The following is a 22,039-nucleotide window of genomic DNA, read 5'->3' as shown; positions in this document are numbered from 1 at the left end:
ATAAAAGCCCCCAGGATAAGTGCGGTGACTCCGCCCAAGGAGTCACCGGTAGGCCAAAGGCTTTCCCGATGTCCTGAGCTGTCCGGACTTCCAGGTGTTGATCTTGGGCGACTTCTCTGGATATGTGCCGACTGCAGTCCTCCTCACTGTTGAATACGAGGCCCTTTGGTTGGGGAACAGCCAGAACACATGATCAAATAGGCATGCAGTGTGTCCACAACTTTTACATTCCGCGGGAAAACCCTGGTCAATTTTATTAAGCACGAAAGGTGTGGAATAACATTTAGTTTGAATAATTTTTAATGTTGCTGTCTGAGCTCGGTTGAGTTTCTGATCGAGGGGAGGAAAAGCTCCTGCTGTCTCTATAGCGTGAGGTGATCTCGTGAAATGTACTAAGTGGGGCTTTGTAGGAGCCGCAGTCATTCTGGAGCAGTTCCTGATTTGATGCGTGGCATGCGAGATCTTGCCCAGCAAGTTGAGCTTTCTCATTAGGAATGCAGCCATTGGGGCTGACCGAGTGGCCCTGATAATCCAGAAACCAGACTAGGTGTGAGCCATCCAGTTGCTCATAATTATGAGTATTAAGACTGTGTATAAGTAATTTGTGTGCTTCCATTGAAACGAAGCCCGTTGAGTAGTTCCTAACAGCTGTACGGGAGAAAATAGTGAAGCTTCTCCTCATTGTAATTGCCAGAGCTATGCTTGCTCCTTCGGCGGCATGAATTGAACTCGTTCTTAGTGACAGCGCGCTTATTAATTTACCTTTTTCATCGACTACGGCAATAGCGTAGTGGTTGCCCGATCAATAAGTGCTTGCATCGACAAAAATAGCCGAGCTTTGTTGTTGGCATAGTTTACCCAGAACTCATTTGGCCCTGGTGTCCCTTTTGCCCTTGTGGACAGGATGAATATTTATAGGTATGGGGGCCATAATTAATTATGTCTCCACCTTCTTGGTTATTTTGAACATAGAGAGGTCTCCTCCTCGAGGCGCTATTCCGACTTTAGAATTTTGCACCACTGCTTAGTGCTGGAGGGTCTCGCAATTTGTGATATCTAATGCGCCTGATAACTTCGGTACTCGTTACATGCGGGAGTCCCGGAGCCCTTTTGAGTGTGGGTTTTGGTTAGCCTTCTCTGCTTTCCACAGTTCAGGTATGATGCAATGTGCGTGACATGACTGCTGAATAATGCCTGGTATGCTCTGATGAGATTGTCCTTCTTGAGGCCTACATTTCAATTTCAGGCCCTGCCCAAAAGCCTTAAAGTACTGTTGGCCTGCCCTGTGAGACGGTTTAGGGCCGTAGCATTACAGCTTCTTTCGTCAATGAGAAGACCTAGAATTTTAATTGTGTCTACTCTGAATATGACCCGTCCTGTGTTGTCTGCGTTTTAATTGGCCGAGTTTCTAAAGGCGCAAGCTTCCTAACACCCTGTCTCCTCTGTCTAAAGAGCAGCAGCTCAGATTTACTAGGTGATAGCATCAGTCCGGTGCCCTTAAGGAAGGATTCTGTGGTGTCTATGGCTGCCTGTAGTGCCTGCTCTAGTGCTGCGAGTGACCCCTTGGAGTGACAGTGACACTGTGACATCGTCAGCGTATATGATGTGCCCCAAGCTCGGGATTTTGGATATCTTCTCCAAGAGCCTATGCATGGCAATGTTAAACAGGAGTGAGGACAATACCGAACCTTGTGGTGTGCCGCTGTTGCCTAAATTGTATGGACCGCCTCTGACTATGCGGAGTTTGACTCGAGCTGTCCCATTAGCTACAAAGTACCTCAGATAATTGTAATTGCTTCCCAGGTTCAAGGTTTAAATTTCTTGTAGGATTTGTTTATGTGCCACCGCATCAAGAGCTTTGATAAGATCCAGACCTAGGAGGACCTTTACGTCCCTGCTAGGGTCGTCAATAATGGCACGTTTGATCAGGAGCATGGCGTCCTGTGTGGATAATGCCTTCGGAAAACCTATGAGATTCTGCCTGAAAAGTTCATGGTTTTCTGTGTTCTACTATCCTGTTATGAATAGCATGTTCTACTATCCTTTATGAATGCATGAACACAGTTTGTAAGTGATATGGACCTGAGGTTCCCCTTGTTAGTGGTTTGCCGGGTTTCGGTATAAACGTCACCTTTGCCTCCCTCCATTCCGGTGGGACCGTGCCGGATCTCCAGTGACCTAATTTTTACCGTAATTATGTCTATGGCATCATCGTCCAGGTTTCGCAAAAGTTTATTTGTGATGCCATCCGGACCCGGGGCAGATCCGCCATTTAAACTTAATGAGTAGGTGCCCTACCTCAGCCGCAGTAAAGTCACTGTCCAACTCCGGTTGCGATATTCCAGAGTAAGGTTCGCTAATTCCTTCTTCGTTCTCATATTCATTTTGAAGTGGCAGGTACATGTGTGCGAGGTCGTTTGCGACCTCTCTTGCTATCCGCTCTATCGTTACCTGCTTATTGACAAGCCTGTTTGTGACGAGGTTTGTAGTACCTCTGCAGAGCTTGTCATTAGGAGGCTCTTCAATAGATTCCATTTGCCTCCTCTGCGCAATCTGCCGTCTGTTTCTGAGCGAGCTTCGCCCCACTGTTGACGTGAGAGTTTAGCCGCGTAGGTTTCAGTATCACGACTAGCTTGGGTGATCATGGCTCTAAGCCTTCCATTAAGTCTGACTTCCATCTGGTTAGAAGAGAATTCTTCGCGTCCAGCACGTGACCTAGCTTGGAGTCCATTTTTGGTACTTCGATTTCTGTTGAGGCTGCTTTAGTAGCTGTCCTAGTCGTTACCTTTAGTTGATCTAAAAGCTCCTCATAGGATTCGCAATCTGTGCTGGTTTCCTTATGCAACCTACGAAAGATATCCCAGTTAACGTACTCATATTTCCTTAGTGGTGGTGGTTGCGTCTGTAAGATGACCTCAATTATGTAATGATCACTTCCTAAATTCTCCCGCAGATTGTCCCACGAGCCTTCAATTCTTCGAAGGAATGTTAGATCTGGGGTTGCATCTTTTGTAGTGGAGATACCAGTTCTCGTGGGCAAGTTAGCATCTGTAATAAGAGGAATGTTTAACTCACTGGCCGATGTTGCGAAATTAGTACCCTTGACGCTCTGATGACCATAGCCCCACTCTTTGTTGGAAGCGTTGAAGTCCCCAGCTACTACGAGTGGGGCTGTATCTGCCTTACTGAAACTACTGCGCATGTAATGCAGATAATTTATTGGCGAATGCTTCTACAAGAGCACTCGTCATCTCGGAGAACGTCAGGGCTAAGCCATCAGCCGTCATAACATACCCACATACACATACGGACCTACGCACCAGCCTACAGCAAGGTGCTTTTAATTGAGCCAAACAATGCGTGGCCTTAAAAAATCAAGCAGCCTGTATTAGAGACCGTTTCAGCTTGGGGTAGTATTTACGCCAGGAATCCTCCACGTGCGTATCTCCATGAGTAGGAGCGAATGAAAAAGATTTGTCCTACACATTTACACTGGCTCCAGATATAAGAGCTCATTTCATTTAGGCGCACTTTGAAATGTCGAAGCTAACTACATGTCTGAATACATTCACGCCAGCACACGTCAGGACATACTGACTGCACTAATTGTGTCCGCTTTCAAAATAGTCTACCCAAGGCGACTAGGCTACGGAATCTGATTACTGTCTCGGCCAGCTATAATCGTCGAACTGTTCGCAAAATCCCTCGCATCACGTCCCTCCTATGACGTTGCACCATTCTGCCATACTCCACCTCAAAAATTCAGTGAGCGCCCGCGCAACGTAAAGTCCAAGCAGTTCCCACCGATGTCCTCGACGTTGGCCCTTTGAATGAGTTAGTGACCTCTATATGACGGTCAGCTTACAGCGACCAGTGAAGCCTGGTCTTCGCAGTTGTTGCCGCGCCTACAAAATCCAGTGGTCATTGTCACCTTGAGGAGAGCTTCTTCAGATGACCCATCTGCAGTCGGCGCCAATGCATTGAGCGATCAATTTTCATCGCCTTATCCCCTCGCTTTTCTGTATCATGCCTAATACACCTCGAAAGAACCCAATGAAGGGAAACATAATTGCCCCTGGCTTTTGTTCGCTTTCAGGCCAAACAACCTTTTTTGTTTCTGCCTTATCTGTCGACTAAGACGTGCTCTTACTTCAAAAATTCCAAGCGACACACGCACCTTTCCAACGCTTTCACTGGGAACCCCACTTGGCTTAGCGCCGTTTTCTTTATTCGGCCGCGTCACCTTCTCTACTGCATTTCTATCTCTGCAATGCCTCTTTCTAGCACGCTTTCTGGTGCTCATTTCCGAGCCTTTCGCTTGCATATATCTGACCGAGCCACACTCATATCGTCGGTCCCGATTACCAGCTCAAATGCTGTCTGAATTATTTGCCGAAAAACCACCCTTGTCACTGCCACCTCGACTAGCGGTGATCTTTAAACACCTTGGGACTATGCAGCTCTTTTCTTTTGTGCAACGAAGCTCGCTAACCTGGGAGCTGTCTACAACTGCACTGCCTTGCCTACGTTGGGCTTCATACCACCATTCCAGCTGATAGAACACTGCGCTGGTGCTCTTGGCTAAAGAGCTTCGGACTTCTGCAGCAGGTACCTTTGCGACATACTCCCTTCATAACTTTGCGAAATCGTCCACACTGGCCTACCTGCTTCTGTAGCATTCCATGGGCACGATAGTCGCGCTAAATCCGCTCCCCATCAACGGACCCCTCAGCAACTAGGCCACGGTCTACGAATCTGGCTTCAGCCCTGAACGTACATTTAGGGTCACAGAAACTAGCCTCTCTTGCTAACATCGGTGGAACCATATGTGCTACTTCGCAGCTGCCACGCTCTGCTTCCACGGCTGCCTGGCATTCATGCAGCTTGTCGTGAAAATCATGTTCTGGTCTTTCAATCTCTTGATTAAAAGCTTCGATCTCTCCTTGTTGCTTAGTCCATTCCTGGTGATGCCTAATTGGTTCATATTCAAATGGGCGCCTGGTTGTAACAACTTCCGCTTGTCGTATGCCACTCAACACTAAGTGCGTAAACGCAATAAACAGTAAAGTGTCCAATGTACCTTAGTCTTCCAATTTGGTGTCTTCTATTAGGCATACATCAACTGGCCGCTGCTCACACCACCGTCTAAATTCCTCAAAACAATCTATACAATTATTTGATTGCGCACTCAGTTTTAGTCTTCCCGAAATGATAAGGTGCACAACTTGTAGTAGAATATTAGCACCAATGAAAAAAATATACACAACCTGCATATCTTTTGCAGGTGGTGTGACGAGCTGAGTCATAAAACATAGAAAGAAGAAAACTGATACTTGTGCTAGAATAGCTGTGTATTTCATTGCTACGGCAAACAATTTCTGTGTAAATATATGGGATTTTCTTTTCAACTCTAGTATGCTATAAGAATTACTATACGTATCATGTGGTATGAAGGTTACAAACAGAGATAATGTCTCGCAGAAAGGCTGGCCAACATTTCGATAGGAGTACCTATCGTTGTCAAAGGCGGCCTTGTCATCCTAGGCATATTAATATTGAAGGGATATTACAGTGACCTCACGGATCATGTATGTTTCACCTGGCGAAAAGGGGTTAACACCAAAAAAACAGGGAGCAATGGAAGGCATAGGCCTTTTTAAGCGCAGATATAGTTCGTTGCATTCTGGAAAGCGCCGGGCTAGACGAGACGCGCACAACGGCGTAAGGCCTCCAACCCAGCCTTCTTCCGCCCTACGGCAATAAGTACAGTTTGGATGAACACGCTAGTGCGCGGCCGTGCTCATCGGAGCGCCTGTTCAGCCCGCGTGGCCACGCATAGAAGTAAGTCCACAAATGTGCAGTATTGCCGGGAGGCGTCTCTTAATAGTAATAGGGACATTTCCATATTTGTGCATATACAGGGTAGTAATATGGGCCTGCCCAAGTCAACAGATGGCTTGTGAGGCAGTGCCCGGCCGCAAGGCACAAGTTAGAGCATGCTCCAATCTTGGTTCGCATAATGAAAATACCTGGTGTCTGCAGAAAGTAAACGAAAAAATATCAAGCATATAAATTAAAAATGAGCGAACGACTTTGTCGCTGTCGAAAGAGAAAATGCTATTCGGGAGATCATTCAGAGCACTTGGAATATAGAATGCATGAGCGCGTTCCCAATATCTAGACCCCACTTTCGCCAAAACAAAATGATCTCGCGGACGCAATGTTCGAGCGGGGATATATGGGAGGCTAAACTCAGTATTCCACAGGTACATAAGAACAATACTGCCTTTATATAACAGCCTGAACGAAGGCACACGTGAGCAAAAGAAGAGAGCACACTACAATTTTTGGGAATTGGAAGGCCATACATCACGGCACTAAATATAGATTTTGGCAAGCAAACAACCTTATTGCTCCAAAACACTAAACAAAAGTAAAAATAACAAATTCCATTGCGCAACACACACCATCCCAATTCACAAGCTGTCATTTTCCTGACATGAATTGGGCATAATGTCTTGATGGAATTTAGTAAACACGCTATTTTGCACAGCCGTTCACAAACGCTAGCCAATTGACTATACTGTCACGTGGTAGTGACGGCGAAGAAAGAAGCAGTACGGTGGAATACAAAACTAGCTTTTATTGGGCGAACCTGTGCCCACAAAACAGGCTACACTTATAGCAGAACGAAAGCGGCGAACACAGTCGGCGATCGTCGAAAATCTCATCAGCGGGTCAAGCGCGTCGGCTTTTATAGATCAGTCGTCGAATGTTCCAGATTAACTGATGGGACCCGCGTGTTTTCCACAAAGTTCTACACCATTCGTGTCACGCGATGAAATCTGATAACACAAGGTTCGGCGACAACAGACACGCGGATAGAAGCGTCGATAACTTTCCAGAAACGTCGGATACATGCAGACGCGTCCCTCGCTGTGCGATTACAGTTGTTAAGCGGCGAAACTTGGTCGCCCCATAAAGATAAGTGCACGTGTCATTACCCCCCTCTTAAAAAGCATCGACCCGATGCTGCAAACAAACGAAATTAACAAAGAAAAGCACTCGTAGCAAAGAAAACAACAAACTAACGAAGTTCATCAGCGTCCGTAAAATGGTTTAAGGCGAACCACGTGGACCACTTCAGATCGTGCGCGGCGCCGTTGTGAGTGCGAAATGCCGTCTGGCACGACCTCAGTCTAGTGCGCCAATACGTCGGATGACCTTGTAGGGTCCGAAATAGCGTCGCAGCAGCTTCTCACTGAGTCCTCGCCGGCGAATCGGGGTCCATACCCAAACACGGTCGCCGGGCTGGTACTCGACGAAGCGTCGTCGGAGGTTGTAGTGTCGGCTGTCGGTACGCTGCTGGGTCTTGATCCGTAGGCGGGCGAGCTGTCGGGCTTCTTCGGCGCGCTGGAGATAGGTAGCGACGTCAAGATTCTCCTCGTCAGTGACGTGCGGCAGCATGGCGTCGAGCGTCGTCGTCGGGTTCCTGCCGTAAACCAACTTGAATGGCGTGGTCTGTGTTGTTTCTTGCACCGCCGTGTTGTAGGCGAAGGTGACATACGGCAGGACCGCGTCCCACGTCTTGTGTTCGACGTCGACGTACATCGCTAGCATGTCGGCGAGGGTCTTATTCAGCCGCTCCGTAAGACCATTCGTCTGCGGGTGGTAAGCCGTTGTCCTCCTGTGCCTTGTCTGACTGTATTTCAGAATGGCTTGGGTGAGCTCCGCTGTAAAGGCCGTTCCTCGGTCGGTGATGAGGACTTCTGCGGCGCCATGTCGCAGCAGGATGTTTTCGACAAAGAATTTCGCCACTTCGGCTGCGCTACCTTTCGGCAGTGCTTTTGTTTCAGCGAAGCGGGTGAGGTAGTCCGTCGCCACGACGATCCACTTATTTCCGGTTATTGACGTCGGAAAGGGTCCCAGCAAGTCCATCCCGATCTGCTGGAATGGTCGGCAAGGAGGCTCGATTGGCTGTAGTAATCCGGCTGGCCTTGTCGGCGGTGTCTTGCGTCGCTGACAGTCTCGGCATGTTCTGACATAACGGGCGACGTCGGCGGTCAGGCGCGGCCAATAATACTTTTCTTGTATCCTCGATAGTGTCCGGGAAAATCCGAGGTGTCCAGCGGTCGGATCGTCATGTAGGGCATGCAATACTTCTGGACGAAGTCCTGACGGGACAACAAGGAGGTAATTGGCGCGGACTGGCGAGAAGTTCTTCTTCACGAGTAGACTGTCTTGAAGCGTGAAGGAAGATAATCCGCGCTTAAATGCCCTGGGGACAACGTCGGTGTGCCCTTCCAAATAATCGACGAGGCCTTTAAGTTCCGGGTCCGCTCGTTGTTGTTCGGCGAAGTCTTCCGCGCTTATTATTCCAAGGAAGGCGTCGTCATCCTCGTCATCTTGCGGCGGCGGGTCAATGGGGGCGCGGGATAGGCAATCGGCGTCTGAGTGTTTTCGTCCGGACTTGTATGTTACGGTGATGTCGTATTCTTGTAGTCTGAGGCTCCACCGTGCCAGCCGTCCTGAGGGATCCTTTAAATTCGCTAGCCAACACAAGGCGTGATGGTCGCTGACGACTTTGAATGGCCTGCCATATAGGTAAGGGCGAAATTTCGCTGTAGCCCAAACGATGGCGAGGCATTCCTTTTCGGTTGTAGAATAATTGCCTTCCGCTTTTGACAACGACCGGCTAGCGTAAGCTATCACGTGTTCATGTCCATCTTTTCTCTGGACCAGGACGGCGCCGAGGCCTAGGCTACTGGCGTCAGTGTGGATTTCGGTATCGGCGTGATCGTCGAAGTGCGCAAGTACGGGCGGCGACTGCATGCGTCGTTTGAGTTCTTGAAATGCCTCGGCCTGCGGCGTTTCCCACTTGAACTCGACGTCGCATTTAGTTAGCTGCGTCAGCGGCTCAGCGATGCGTGAAAAGTTCTTGACAAATCGCCTGTAGTAGGCACACATGCCAAGAAATCTACGCACTGCCTTCTTGTCGATGGGCTGTGGGAACTTTGCTATGGCAGCTGTCTTCTGCGGGTCGGGGTGGACTCCAGATTTGCTGATGACGTGGCCTAAAAATAGAAGCTCCTCGTAAGCGAAGCGGCACTTTTCCGGCTTCAGAGTAAGTCCTGATGACCTGATGGCCTCTAGTACTGTTGCCAGCCGCCTAAGGTGAACGTCGAAATTTCCGGCGAAGACGACGACGTCATCCAAGTATACGAGACAGGTCTGCCACTTCAATCCTGCTAAAACCGTGTCCATCACGCGCTGGAACGTTGCAGGCGCCGAGCACAGTCCGAATGGCATAACCTTGAACTCGTAGAGGCCGTCTGGGGTGATGAAGGCGGTCTTTTCGCGATCTCTTTCGTCGACTTCTATTTGCCAATAGCCAGACTTTAGGTCCATGGACGAGAAGTATTTAGCGTTGCAGAGCCGATCCAATGCGTCGTCTATCCGTGGGAGGGGGTATACGTCCTTCTTCGTGATCTTGTTCAGACGACGATAATCGACGCAGAAACGTAGGGTTCCGTCCTTTTTCTTTACCAGAACAACAGGGGATGCCCACGGGCTTTTCGACGGCTGGATGATGTCGTCGCGCAGCATTTCGTCGACTTGTTCTCTTATAGCTTCACGTTCTCGCGCCGAAACTCGGTAAGGGCTCTGACGGAGTGGGCGAGCGCATTCCTCGGTGATTATGCGATGCTTGGCGACTGGTGTTTGACGAATCCTCGATGACGTCGAAAAGCAGCCTTTGTATCGTCGGAGCAGACATCTGAGCTGCTGTTGTTTAATCATAGGGAGATTTGGATTAATGTCGTAGTCTGGTTCGGGAACCATGGACGTCGGGGTAGATGCGGCGGAATCCGAGAGGACAAACGCATTACTTCTTTCCAGAATTTCCTCGATGTACGCGATCGTCGTGCCCCTGTTGATGTGTTTGAACTCCTGGCTGAAGTTTGTCAGCAACACTTCAGTTTTCCCTCCATGCAGTCGAGCGATCCGTGAAAATTCCATTGCGCAACACACACCATCCCAATTCACAAGCTGTCATTTTCCTGACATGAATTGGGCATAATGTCTTGATGGAATTTAGTAAACACGCTATTTTGCACAGCCGTTCACAAACGCTAGCCAATTGACTATACCATTGACTATACACTTCAGTTTTCCCTCCATGCAGTCGAGCGATCCGTGAAAATTCCATTGCGCAACACACACCATCCCAATTCACAAGCTGTCATTTTCCTGACATGAATTGGGCATAATGTCTTGATGGAATTTAGTAAACACGCTATTTTGCACAGCCGTTCACAAACGCTAGCCAATTGACTATACCAAGACATGGTGGAACCAAAATGAACACCCAGATATTGACGCTTGAAAGGTGTGCAAGTTGAGATCAGGAGCAATTATTATACTGAAGAGAATGAAAAAGAATGATGACAGGAATGCGTTTCAGGGGATTGTGGAAACATACGAGTTTAGTTTTATATTGATTGATAGAAATTAAGTTATTACAGTTCCAACTCATGACGTAATTCAGCCACGGCTTGATCATAGTAGCATGACGGGGTACTACAAGCGCATCGTTAGCATACGCAATTAAGAATGGATTGAGAATTAAGAATTCAATTGGGAATTAATTGAGTGAGATCATTAACATGAAAATTAAAGAAAATGGGTGTTAAAAGCGATCCCTGAGTAACTCAACTGGACAGCTGTGTGGGCCTACTTTTAATATTTCTGATTACTACAACTTGAGTCCGACCATGCAAATAATTCTCAAGGAAAGATGACAAAGGAAGGCCCTCTGAAGTCATAGCTATGATGTCTACAAAGTTGAACATCTAGTTCACGCAACGAAAAGCTTGTGATATGTCTAAAAAAATGGGCGAGCAAATTCGCTATTTTGAAGAGCATTATTTAGTAAATCGGTTAGTAGACCTAATGCTGACCTAGTGCCGCGCCTGGGGGTAAATCTATATTGGTTTGGTGATAGCAGATCAAGTGCGTCAATAAAGCTTTTTATTACATGAAAAATTTTATTTTCGACTATTAGAGCAATGCATGAAACTATGAAAGTAGGTCTATAGTTAGTAACAGAATGAACCGGTTCGGTATTGAAAAGCGGGAACTAAGAAAGCGCCCTTGAGACCAACTGGCATGATTTTAGTTACTAAGCACACAAAGTAACTTCGGCTTTCACCTGCTCATCAAGCAACGTAGTCTACTGTGTAGAATGTGCCACTTTTAGCAAACGATACATAGGTGAGACTGGACAAAAAATTCATACAAGACTCAACGGTCACCGCGCGGACACAAAACACAATTTACCTAAAGCAGTAGCCAACCACTTTAATGAACATGATCATATATTTCACAAAGCAAGGCTCTCTGTACCACAAACTAACTTCCGCTCACCTCGCGAAAGGAAATATACAGACTCATACCCCATACATATGTTTAACCTTCTACACTCGACGGGAATTATTTTGGCACGTGGCAACCTAAAACATTACCAGCGGTAATTTAAATCTGAAATTCTCATATCAATCAAGACAAGACACATTAGGCCACCAGCTAACCTTAATTCTTAACCTCACCTATTCCTCCATTTCAAAAAAAATTTCCTGCCTACCACTCAATTTAATATACTCTCAATTTTTTACGTTTATATAAACCCCTTTTCCCCATGTACTCCGGGCCCCGCCCGCTTCTACGCACGTCACCGTCCTGTTTGTTATTCCGGTTTTGGTTCCTCCCCTCCTATTTCTTTATTTTTCTGTTTTCTATTATGTTTTTAGAAGCACCCTCACCAACACAATCCGAAGTCCGAGACGTCATTATACCTTTTTCGGCACCGGAGCCACACAGGGTATCGCCATCTCTGGATACCGCTGTAACGACACCCACGTTGAGCAACTGGGCCCATGAAAGACCATGCCGCTGCCGTCCAGATACGCCATACATTGCATCCCAGACTCCTTGTCGCCATCTTAACTACTGCAAAATTACTTGATGCATTGCTGCTATGCTACTCAAGTCACGCTTTCAACTCAGGATTTTTTTCTTTTCCTTTTGTATTACTCGTGCACTGACCGCTTAACCGGCTCTTATAATGCCACAAAAACATGCCACCAACGACACCGCTGAATGCTCCCTAACCTCTCGCTTCCCCAACGCCCTCCCATGCCCCCCTTCCTTTTTTCTTGTTCTTTCCCCCCTTTTTTTCCTCTTGGTGTCACCCGCCTGTTTTTTCTCTCCTTTTCTTTCTTTTCTCACCGCCTTCCCACTCCCCCGCTCTTGTCTCATCTAGGGCACGACGCATACAGACGTCGACAGCCGCCGACAGCAAACGCACGTGACGTCACTGCACTAACCTTTTAAAACTAACATCCCGAGGATGACGAGGCCGCCTTTGACAAAGATAGGTCCTCCTATCGAAACGTTGGCCAGCCTATCTGAGGCACCTTATCCCTGCTTACAAACTTTATACCATATTGACGTTCATGATTCCTAAGAAAACAGTCTTCAGAGTCTCAAATTTTATGCCAAGAACGTCCACGGACACGTCATCTAATCCCGCTGACTTGCACCGTTTGAAGTTGAATAGGATATATTGAACATCTTCCCAACACTTTGGCAGAAGGGCAGACTCAGCCACCGATTGCGCAAGAAGATGACTGGTCGTATTACCAGAAAATTTTGTTGCAGCAGACAAAAAAAATGGTTGAATTGGTCCGCTAGCGAAATAGACGGAGGTCCAATTTTTTTAGCAGATGTTTCATGTGCACATGCGTACGACCCCTTACTTGATTAAGCGACCATGCCTTACATGAAATATTCCTAGATTCAGAAATTTATTTTGGAGCTGTTTTCGGTTGCAGCTTTAAGCACCACAGTAACTTTACTGCGAGCCATCTTAGAAGTGTACGCAGAAACCTATTTTTAGGGGAATAACGATAACGGGCCCAAGCTGATTCTCTTTGTGCTTTCACGGACAAAATATTTCCATTTATCCACGGGCAACCCGGTTTTTCTTCTTTTATGACGATCACCCTTTTTAATGTGTGCACTATCGGTGCGTAGACAGCAATAAAAGATCCATACAGTTTACTTGCGGGAATTTCCGCAAGCAAGGATGGCCAGTCGTAATGCTGTAACGATATGTCAAGTTTTCTGTTATCCACAACCTATCTTCCTGATATATGTTTCTGGACGGTAATAAGCTGTCACTATAGAAAGATACACCCCACAAAAAAGTGATTGGACCGCTTTTTCTCAAGAATAAACAAAAAGACCTGGTCGTTCTAGGTACGGACGTTCACGTGATCTGGACATGAAGACACGACCGATGCACCCAAAACTTCGACACCTGCTGGAAGGTTGATAGCGGCTTCTATCCCAACAATAGGAAGCTGGTTCAAGTATTCAGTTAGGATGTGCCGTTCTTTCTTCAGCACGTCAATATTAACGTCACATATCATGCACAGTCGACCATATGAAAATGTAAGCAGACGCAACTCATCCACAAACTTTCTGACACTTTGGTTTAGAGGCCTATAGATATCGAGCAAAGCAATAGCAAGATACTCGGTGCGAATACGAAGCGCTAGCAATTCAGCAGTTGTAAAAGTTATACTAAGATGACTCGAAATCCAGCAACATTTGATAAAAAGCGCCATCCCACCCGCGCGGCAATCTTTCCGTGTAAAAAAATGCTTGTTATAACGTTGGACGGAAAACAGACCGATATGCTCTGGCCCAATATTTAAGTTAAAACGAAAACATAAGCTTTGCCTAGTACAGCACCGACTTCGGAAAAAATTCAGTCCAGCACTGGAGAATACTGCGCACGTTTACATGTAAAACAGTGAAAGTACTTCCGCCAACTTTTGGAAATATATTAGAAAAGAAAAACCACAGAATTTATCGCAAGCAGCTATGAGAAGAAGACAAGACTACAATTGACAAACAGTAAAAAAGATAAAAAGAGCGGTCAGGTTGCCGAGTCCAATCAGAAGGACCTGTTTCATTAATCGCCTGCCAAGAAGCGTGCGCTAAATGTAATTTCACTTGCAGTAATGTAGCCGGAGCAGCATCTTATCTGAAGTCTGCATTGCATTTGCGAGTCGCACGCTCGATGCCCTATCCTGACCGACTGATGCCCCACTATGAGCCAAATAAACTGCAGCAAGCTCAGCAAGCTTCTGTTGGGCAAAAGGCACATGGTTCCTCGCGTGAAAAGTTAAAATTATTTAAAATATGGGGTTTTACGTGCCAAAACCACTTTTTGATCATGAGGCATGCCGTAGTGGGGGACTCCGGGAATTTCGACCACCTGGGGTTCTTTAACGTGCACCTAAATCTAAGTACACGGGTGTTTTCACATTTCGCCCCCATCGAAATGCGGCCGCCGTGGCCGGGATTAGATCCCGTGACCTCGTGCTTAGCAGCCTAACACCATAGCCACTGAGCAACCAAGGCGGGTTTGCGTGAAATGATAGAGCTACTGAGAAGCTTGAAACTTTCTTTCGATGGAAACGTTTGCCGACTTCTACGCAGCTAATTTTGTCTCATGTTGGTGAACCCGCCAACCCTTTAAATGCGGTACACGAACACGAAGCTTGCTTCGCCGCCACTGCAACGTGTTATCGAAGGTGGAATTCTGTTCATTGCAACGCAGCCTTGCCGCGCTGAGAATGAAGCAGACGACATGAGAACACCTCCGGGCATTACAGCACATTCGCAAGCTTATCTCTATGCGCGACCGCAGTGAATGCACTCAAGCAGGATAGGCGACGATTCGTCCCTGCACCGTTTCAAACGCGATGCCAATAAATCCACATCACCACGTGTTCACCCTAACAATGCTCATCACTGCGTCAGGCAGTGGCCGGTGAATTCGTAGAGCTCAGGTGACGACTCGGAAAAAGCCGAAAATTTGCGCCTGTTATTGGTCGGAATGCCGAGCGAGGCCTACAGAAGGGTGCAAACACGTGTGCTTGACAAGAAAAACGTGCCCTCAGTGCAAGCTTTAAAGAAAATGCCTGCTATCTTCTTTTTACGTTTTTCAGAAAAGATTGTGCGGGGGCCAAATATTGATTTAATGTGTGCTACTCTCCACTTTTCTCTAAGATACTCACGATGTTAATTGTCTGAACAAATTTCTTTTTATTGGAGACATTCATTTAACAGTTACACGAAAGCGTTATACTGCTTGGCAAGCAGTTGCCGAAAATGTTTTGCCAGGTATCCTTGAGATTAGAGGGTCGCCTTCTATCACGTCGTAAGGACGGCGCACCTACTTGCATTGAATCACGTGCACTTGGTGGCTGCGTTTCCACGATACCAAGCGGGGCGTCGTCATCGCAACAACCTGGCACGAAATTTTCGTAGGAAGGGGGAGGAAGAGGTGATTCTTCTGACCCCCGTTCCCACGTGGCCAAAAGCTGTCTTATTTTATTGTAGTGCAAGCTAAAGAAGGACAACAGAAAGGCACATCTAACACACACAGTGCCAGATGTGCCTTTCTGTTGTCCTTGTTCAGCTTGCGCTACAACAAAATAAGATATGCCATACCAACCAGCCTCTATAACTATCCTCATCGGCCAAAAGCTTGCTACGCCCCTGTAAGTACCTAATGCAATACGTAATATAGAGCAGTTGACATGTGATGAATAATGCATACTCAGAATCGCCTCACAACGACGGCACAACACACTCACCTCTCAGCTTCCTGCGACGAAGGCGTCACCACTTTGTCCTTGTTCCGCATAATCCAGCGAAGTAGATTATGCGTCGACGGCGAGCTTTCTCCCGTTCTGTGCTGTGCATATTCGTATCCGATGTTGAGATCCCAGTCGGAATTCGAGGGGATTGACGCGCGCAGATACCTCTTTTGAATGGCACCATCGACATACTCGCACTGTTCCCCTTGCACAGAGTAATGGCCGATCTCGCAGGGCACACCGTATCCGGCGAAATCTTCGGTGCACCCCGTGCGTGCCTCGCGTACGGTTATCACTGCGACGCGTTCGACAGCGGGAAGAAGACCTATCCCGCGGTGGACTGCGTCCGCCGACGCCGAACCTGCCAAACCTCCAAAACCGCCACCTATCATCTTCAGCAGGAGGGTCCCAGCGTGTATGCAAACGATTAAGCTATGCTTCACGCACTTGCGCTTCAAGGCATTACCAGCGTCCCCTATGTTTCGCCGTAATGTGTTTGCGCATTGACGATATCGTGGCGCCTGCCCCAGCGGCAAGCAAAAACGTTGTATATCTGAAAAAAATCGATCTGATAACCTTGCGAAGCCCCACCAGATTGCCGACGGGTAATGCAAGTCACGCGGGCTGATTCTATCGATATTAGACCCATAGTTTCCAGCGCGCTCTTCTGCTGCGTCAGGCGTTCCGCTGTCCCTGTTGACGTTGCCTTTGATGCGAATAGCATTCCTTGTCATTCTCGAACAAGGTTTTGTTTCCACCAATCGACCAAACCAAAAATATGGGCTGAAATCGAAGATTGTGCCGTCTAGAGGTGTGCGTCATTCCCAAATATTGTGGAGTTTTAAAATGTGAGCTTAACCTTGCTCACTGTTTTCGATGTTAAAAATAAAACTCGCGTGGTGCGGAATCGAACAAGCGTCAGAAAAGCTTCTCAAACTTGGAAGCCTCACGCTTAGTGTGCTGCGCCATGAATATATTTTTCTGTACCTTCTGCTTGGCTACAAGTCAAATTAACTGTTAGTCATCACACATCGCACAAGCTTTATACGTGTGTACCATCAAAGAATGACATAACATCTTTGTCGCAATGAATCCCCTTACACAGATGACTCACATCGACAACCAGTTTCACAAGGTATTCGGCAAAGGATGGTGCTTAGCATCACGGCATCTATACGCTATGAGACTACTCCTGAATGAATGCAACCTTAACGAAAGAAAACCGTTCATGTCTTTAAAATCACGTTCAGGTGGCAAAAAAAAAAGACATGTCATGTGGGTTAACGTGCACATCTATTTGTAACAGTGACTCTAATATGTCCAAAAGAAAACTACGTTACAGTAAACGAAAACATGTTCGATGGACTTTGGGCATGCTTGCACTTCTGGTTGAAGTAGAACTTTTAGCATTCAAAACCACGAGAAAAAAGTTGGCCTTGACTGTAGGAGAAATGCAGAAGTATATCCAGTTTTTGTCCTCCAGATACGATTCCGTAGGCTCTGCGGGGTCGGATAGCCAAGCTGAACTTGATCAGCTTGTGAGAGACGCTGTCCTCAACTGTTTCTTCTTAGGCTGCAGCCATCCGCAGCATGACCACACAGAACAATGCTCTTGATGAGTATACCAGAAGGTGCAATTCTGAAATACATGGTTTCTCCGTACGGCGTAATGAAGACATGTTATCTGTTCTTGGCCAAATGGCAGGAATGTTAGATATACAGCGTCAGCCTTCGGATGTTACCGTTGGACGCTGCCTCCTAGCTCACAATGAATGCATTCCGGCTATCCTCGTTCAAATGCAGACTGTAGCAATTAAGCAAAAGTGGCTGGATGCTGGCAATAGTCACCCGAATCTCGTTTTGGATGACATGAATCCGAACTCGCGTCTATATTTCAATATTAATTTGACGCGCGTCAACCGGAAATTGTTCCGTCAGCCTCGCATAAGAAGAAAGGAAAAGGAATACTAGTTTGCCTGAAAACGCAACGGAACTGCTCTGGCGAGAAAGGTTGAAGGCGCCCGTCCCGTTCATTGATAATCTGATTGACGTTAAAAAACTTGTCTAAATATGAGCTTCGCCAGTCCACTATCGTCAGGAAGTTATTTCTTGCTCAAACCGGTAATGATTTCACTGCCACCCATCTTAATATCTCCAGCATCCGAAAACATTGCAATGATTTTTTTTTGCTATAAGGTCGTCTTTCTTAACTATTTGTGACGTCTGTGTTTTGAGAGAAATAAACGTTTCCATCGATACCACTGCTTCTTATTCTATACATTTTTATCAACAGTTTTCATGTACTAGCACGCTGCGTCGGGGAATAGGCGTCACTGTATTCCTGAAAGACACGTGTTCCATATCAAAAATACCACTTTACTGTTTAGAAGCCTAAGTGGTTACTTTACGTCTATGCTCACCTGAGCTGTCAATAGTTGTACTGTCTGGCACCGGCCCCCTTGCTGCAACGTGCGCTTGTTGTTATGCGAACTCTATACAATACTATCGTCCCTTTCTCTTGACGGTTACGTGTGTGTCCTAGAAAAAAAATACCATTGGTAACTTCCGCCCTACTCTGCCACTGGTCGCCGACTTACTCGACCTTCTATCGAAATGGGGATTACAAATTAAGGCGCAATACATCAAGCCATACGCGACTAATTGTTCTCTGGAAAGTTGGTCAAATCCAGCATTTACCATAATAATGCAAAGTGCTACAATGTTACGAAACATGCATCTGTTGTTAAAACCAAGATCGCTTATCTTTACTGCATCTGCTGTCGTCTGGTAAAATATTGACACGCGTACTCGGTTTATCTTCATGCGGTCGCCACATTTTACCGGCTAGCAGATGTTAAACGTTATCGCTCTACGCGAAATGCGCCTGCATACTGTCGAATTTACTATAATGTTATCGTCGATTCTACCTGTTGTGTATACTCCCGAGGAACCTTGTGCAATCTGATCGATAGGAAGTGTGTAGTAGTTACCGGAAAGGACGCGAGCACCAGCGGTTACGCTGGAGCTTCCGACGAGTGATATATAAATGCCGACGCTGTCGCTCTGCTTTGAGCGTAACTTGATTTTGTGGGCACCCAAGTTCGCACAATAAAATGTTATTTTCTTCTTAGAAGGTTAATGGTTTGGGCTTGTTTGAGCCTAAACTCAGTTGAAAATGACAACAGAGGTTGTGTTCAGTACTACAGAAATTTCTGTTGTACAACAGGATTTTTCTGTAGTAACTACAGATTCCTGATGGAGCGACAGACTTTTCTGATGTACAACAGACATATGTTGTTGCTACTACAGAAGTACAGTCTGTCGTATGTCTGTTGTTACAACAGAAAGCTGAAGCTCTACAACAGATTTTTGTAGTACTACAGAAAAATTTGTCATCACTACAGGCGCCCTGTTGTCCCAACAGAAATGCTCCTGAAGTAACCCGAAAAACTTCTGTAGTGCTACAGAGAGCTGTTGAAATACTACAGAAATCTATTGTGGCAACAGACCCCCAATTGTCACAACAGAAGTGTTCCTGATGTAATGCGACCAACTTCTGTTGTACTACAGAAAAATGTTGTTCTACGACAGAAACCTGTCATTGCAACAGGCCCCCAGTTGTCATAACAGAAGTGTTCCTGAAGTAATGGACAAACTTCTGTTGTACTACAGAGAACTGTTCCACAACGGAAACCTATCGCCGCAACATATACCCAATGATGACAACAGAAGTGCACTGAAATTGTGTGATGCGACAAGCTTCTGTAGTGCCCGGTTGAAAAAGACAAAAGGAATTCCTGTCGCAACTACAGAAATTCTGTTGTACGACAGAAGTTGTTGACATTTCTTAATTGGGAGACATTTCTGACGTTACGACAGAAATTCTGATTTCGCAACAGAAGCATTCTGTCGCGACAACAAGAGTTAGTAAGTCGGAACAACAGCTTTATATCCTGACAGCGACTCCGACGTTACGACACCAATTCTGACGTCGCAGCAGAAACATTCGGTCGCGACGGCCAAGAGTTCCGAAGTCGCAACAGAAGCGCTTCCCGTCGCGGTCCTTTAAAATTGTATGTTTTTGCATCGGTAGTGTAAACTGTACTTTTCTCCTGCGCGGTATTCAATCGCGCTTCTCTGAAGCCGGCAATGCTGATGGCACCGACACCGGTATTAAAGTCGACGTGGCGAATAGTTATAATTGTGCCGTGACGACGCGGCACCAGCAACGCCCTACCGGCCTCCTGAAAATCGGCCGCTGATCAAAATCATACCATCTGCGGGAATGGCTGCGTATCCGTTTTTTTTTGGTAAGATGTGGCACACAAGACTGCGGACTTACATGTGCTGTTACACTGACACATTATTTAATTTCCCAGGAATATTTCACAAGCTTATGCGAAGCGGAAAAGAAGATTTCGGTTGTTCCACAAAGTTGCGTGAAAAGCTGTCTCGCTCGGGTCTCATTAATCTGGTACAGTGCTGCCGTGAGAAGCCAGTATGCTCTCAGCAAAAACTCTCATCCACGAATGTTTATGTAGCTATTTTGCATTGAACACACGAATTATATGAGCGCTCAAAAGTGTAAAGAACGAAAGACAACTGTCGAAACTAGCAGTAATAACCCTAAAAGTCAACGTTGTCTATTTCTGAATTTCTTATTTAATATGGATATCGTACATCAAAATCGATGTTCTAGCACTGCACGATGTACCTGTCGATGGTACGAACACTCTTGCTCTTCTAGAGATGCGGCACTTGACGCGGTGGAGTGATAGCGGATCTTGGCTCTCAAAATGCAAATGTAAACATCAGCGCATCAGCACGTCGCACTATTAACATGGCCAAAACGTACACTTGAAAAGCATATCAGGGGTGGTGCAGGAGGAAGAAGAAGACGGCGTTCCGAACGGTCGCTTTTTTCATGTTCTCCGCTCCAAAGGATTTATCGGCCCCTGGCCGAGGTGCTGCTCAGGCTTCAGCCAGCAGCAATGACTACCGTGTTGTGATACCTCGTCTTCCTACCGGTAAGCTGGTTGTGGACTCCGTTTTCCTGCATGCTGACTTAAGTGGTCGACCGTACAGAGCCCAAGACTTCAGAGACGCCCTTCGGAACGTTATTGACCTGAAGGAAATAAGTTCCATCGGTCAATTTCAGATGTCACACGTGTGGATGGTGACGTGCAAATCATCAATTACAAAATCAAAGCTAGTCACGTGCGGAGAATTATCCGTAAAAGGTAGACGCTGCCTCGTTATTTACCCTGAGCCCACAGAAGTGAAAATGAAGCTTTTATGGCTTCCTGAGCGTTTGGCAGACGATTACATTCGAGAAGCGCTCCAGGCTTACGGGAAAGTGAAGTCTATATCAGCAGAAAGCTGGAGAGTATCGGAAATGGAGCAAATGCGTACCCTAAATCGTGACGTGGTGTTGACTCTTGCCGATGGAGTCGGCGTGGGAGACGTTCCACATCTGCTTCACGTTTGTGGAGTGCAGAGCCTTGTATTGATTCCAGGCCGGCCCCCACTTTGTCTCCGCTGTAACAAGGTTGGGCACATTCGTCGAAACTGCAGAACCCCACGTTGTGAAGCCTGCCGACGCTTTGGCCACACAGATGAAGAATGTGTTGTGACATACGCCGACAAGCTACGACACAGGACAAGGCCTCCAGAAGAAAGTCTGCAGGAACACATAATGGATGTTACTGAGGTTCTCGACGCAACGGGAGACGTTCCCTCTTCCGCGAATACCAGCTGTGCCAGTAAAGCCCCTCTACATGTTGAAGACAATGACATCGCAGAACCGCCCGTGGAAAAGGAAAGTAGCGAAGAGAAAGAAGTGCCCGCTACTACGCAGACAGTTTCCGCCCAGCCAGCGAATGAGACAGCCGCTGATGACTCACCTGCTACACCGAAGCACGTCAACACGTGCGCTATGCTGTCAGAAGACAGACGAAGTAGCGCGGATACGTCAATTCCGAAGCGCCATGCGACTAACAGATCAGAATCAAGCACGGACAGCGAGACGGCCAGTACCACAAGGAAAGCACGTCGCCGCAAAACATCGACACACTCAGGACAGTGCCGGCGATCAAGGTCCAGGAGGCCTGGTGAGGGTTCGGAGGGAGCCTCACCGTTACCCTCTAAGACCGACCGCATAGAGAATTAGGTCTAAATAGTTGGTATTCACCATGGCCCTGTCCCAGCAACTTCTCTTCGCAACTTTGAACGTGAGAGGCCTTAGGTCTTTGCAGAAACAGACGCAGCTTCGCCGGCTTTTGTCTAGGAAGCGGCTCGACTTCGTC

At 46.9% G+C, this 22,039-nt stretch overlaps 2 protein-coding genes across 4 annotated transcripts in view; one reads left to right on the top strand and one right to left on the bottom strand.

Moving 5' to 3' along the window:
- LOC135909509 (decapping and exoribonuclease protein-like) overlaps positions 1-16,269 on the bottom strand; it is a 123,218-nt gene extending 106,949 nt beyond the window's left edge. For 2 of the 3 annotated variants that reach the window (XM_065441480.2, XM_065441482.2), the window contains exon 1: positions 15,732-16,268. In XM_065441480.2, coding sequence (XP_065297552.1) covers positions 15,732-16,126 — 395 coding nt within the window. In that variant the 5' untranslated portion in view covers positions 16,127-16,268. Of the gene's footprint in view, positions 1-15,731 lie in introns of all 3 variants that reach the window. The other variant, XM_065441481.2, reaches the window with a different exon arrangement.
- Positions 16,270-20,636: 4,367 nt separating this feature from the next.
- Positions 20,637-21,984, top strand: LOC139060419 (uncharacterized). Its single transcript, XM_070539553.1, has one exon. It carries the CDS (start codon positions 20,659-20,661, stop codon positions 21,901-21,903), a length of 1,245 nt encoding a protein of 414 aa, XP_070395654.1. The 5' UTR covers positions 20,637-20,658; the 3' UTR covers positions 21,904-21,984.
- Positions 21,985-22,039: the final 55 nt, after the last annotated feature.

Source organism: Dermacentor albipictus, chromosome 5, assembly GCF_038994185.2.
Source record: "Dermacentor albipictus isolate Rhodes 1998 colony chromosome 5, USDA_Dalb.pri_finalv2, whole genome shotgun sequence".
In the NCBI taxonomy this organism is placed as follows: Eukaryota; Metazoa; Arthropoda; class Arachnida; order Ixodida; family Ixodidae; genus Dermacentor; species Dermacentor albipictus.
Note: the sequence above shows the minus strand (reverse complement) of the source record. Positions and strands in the feature narration are given on the sequence as shown.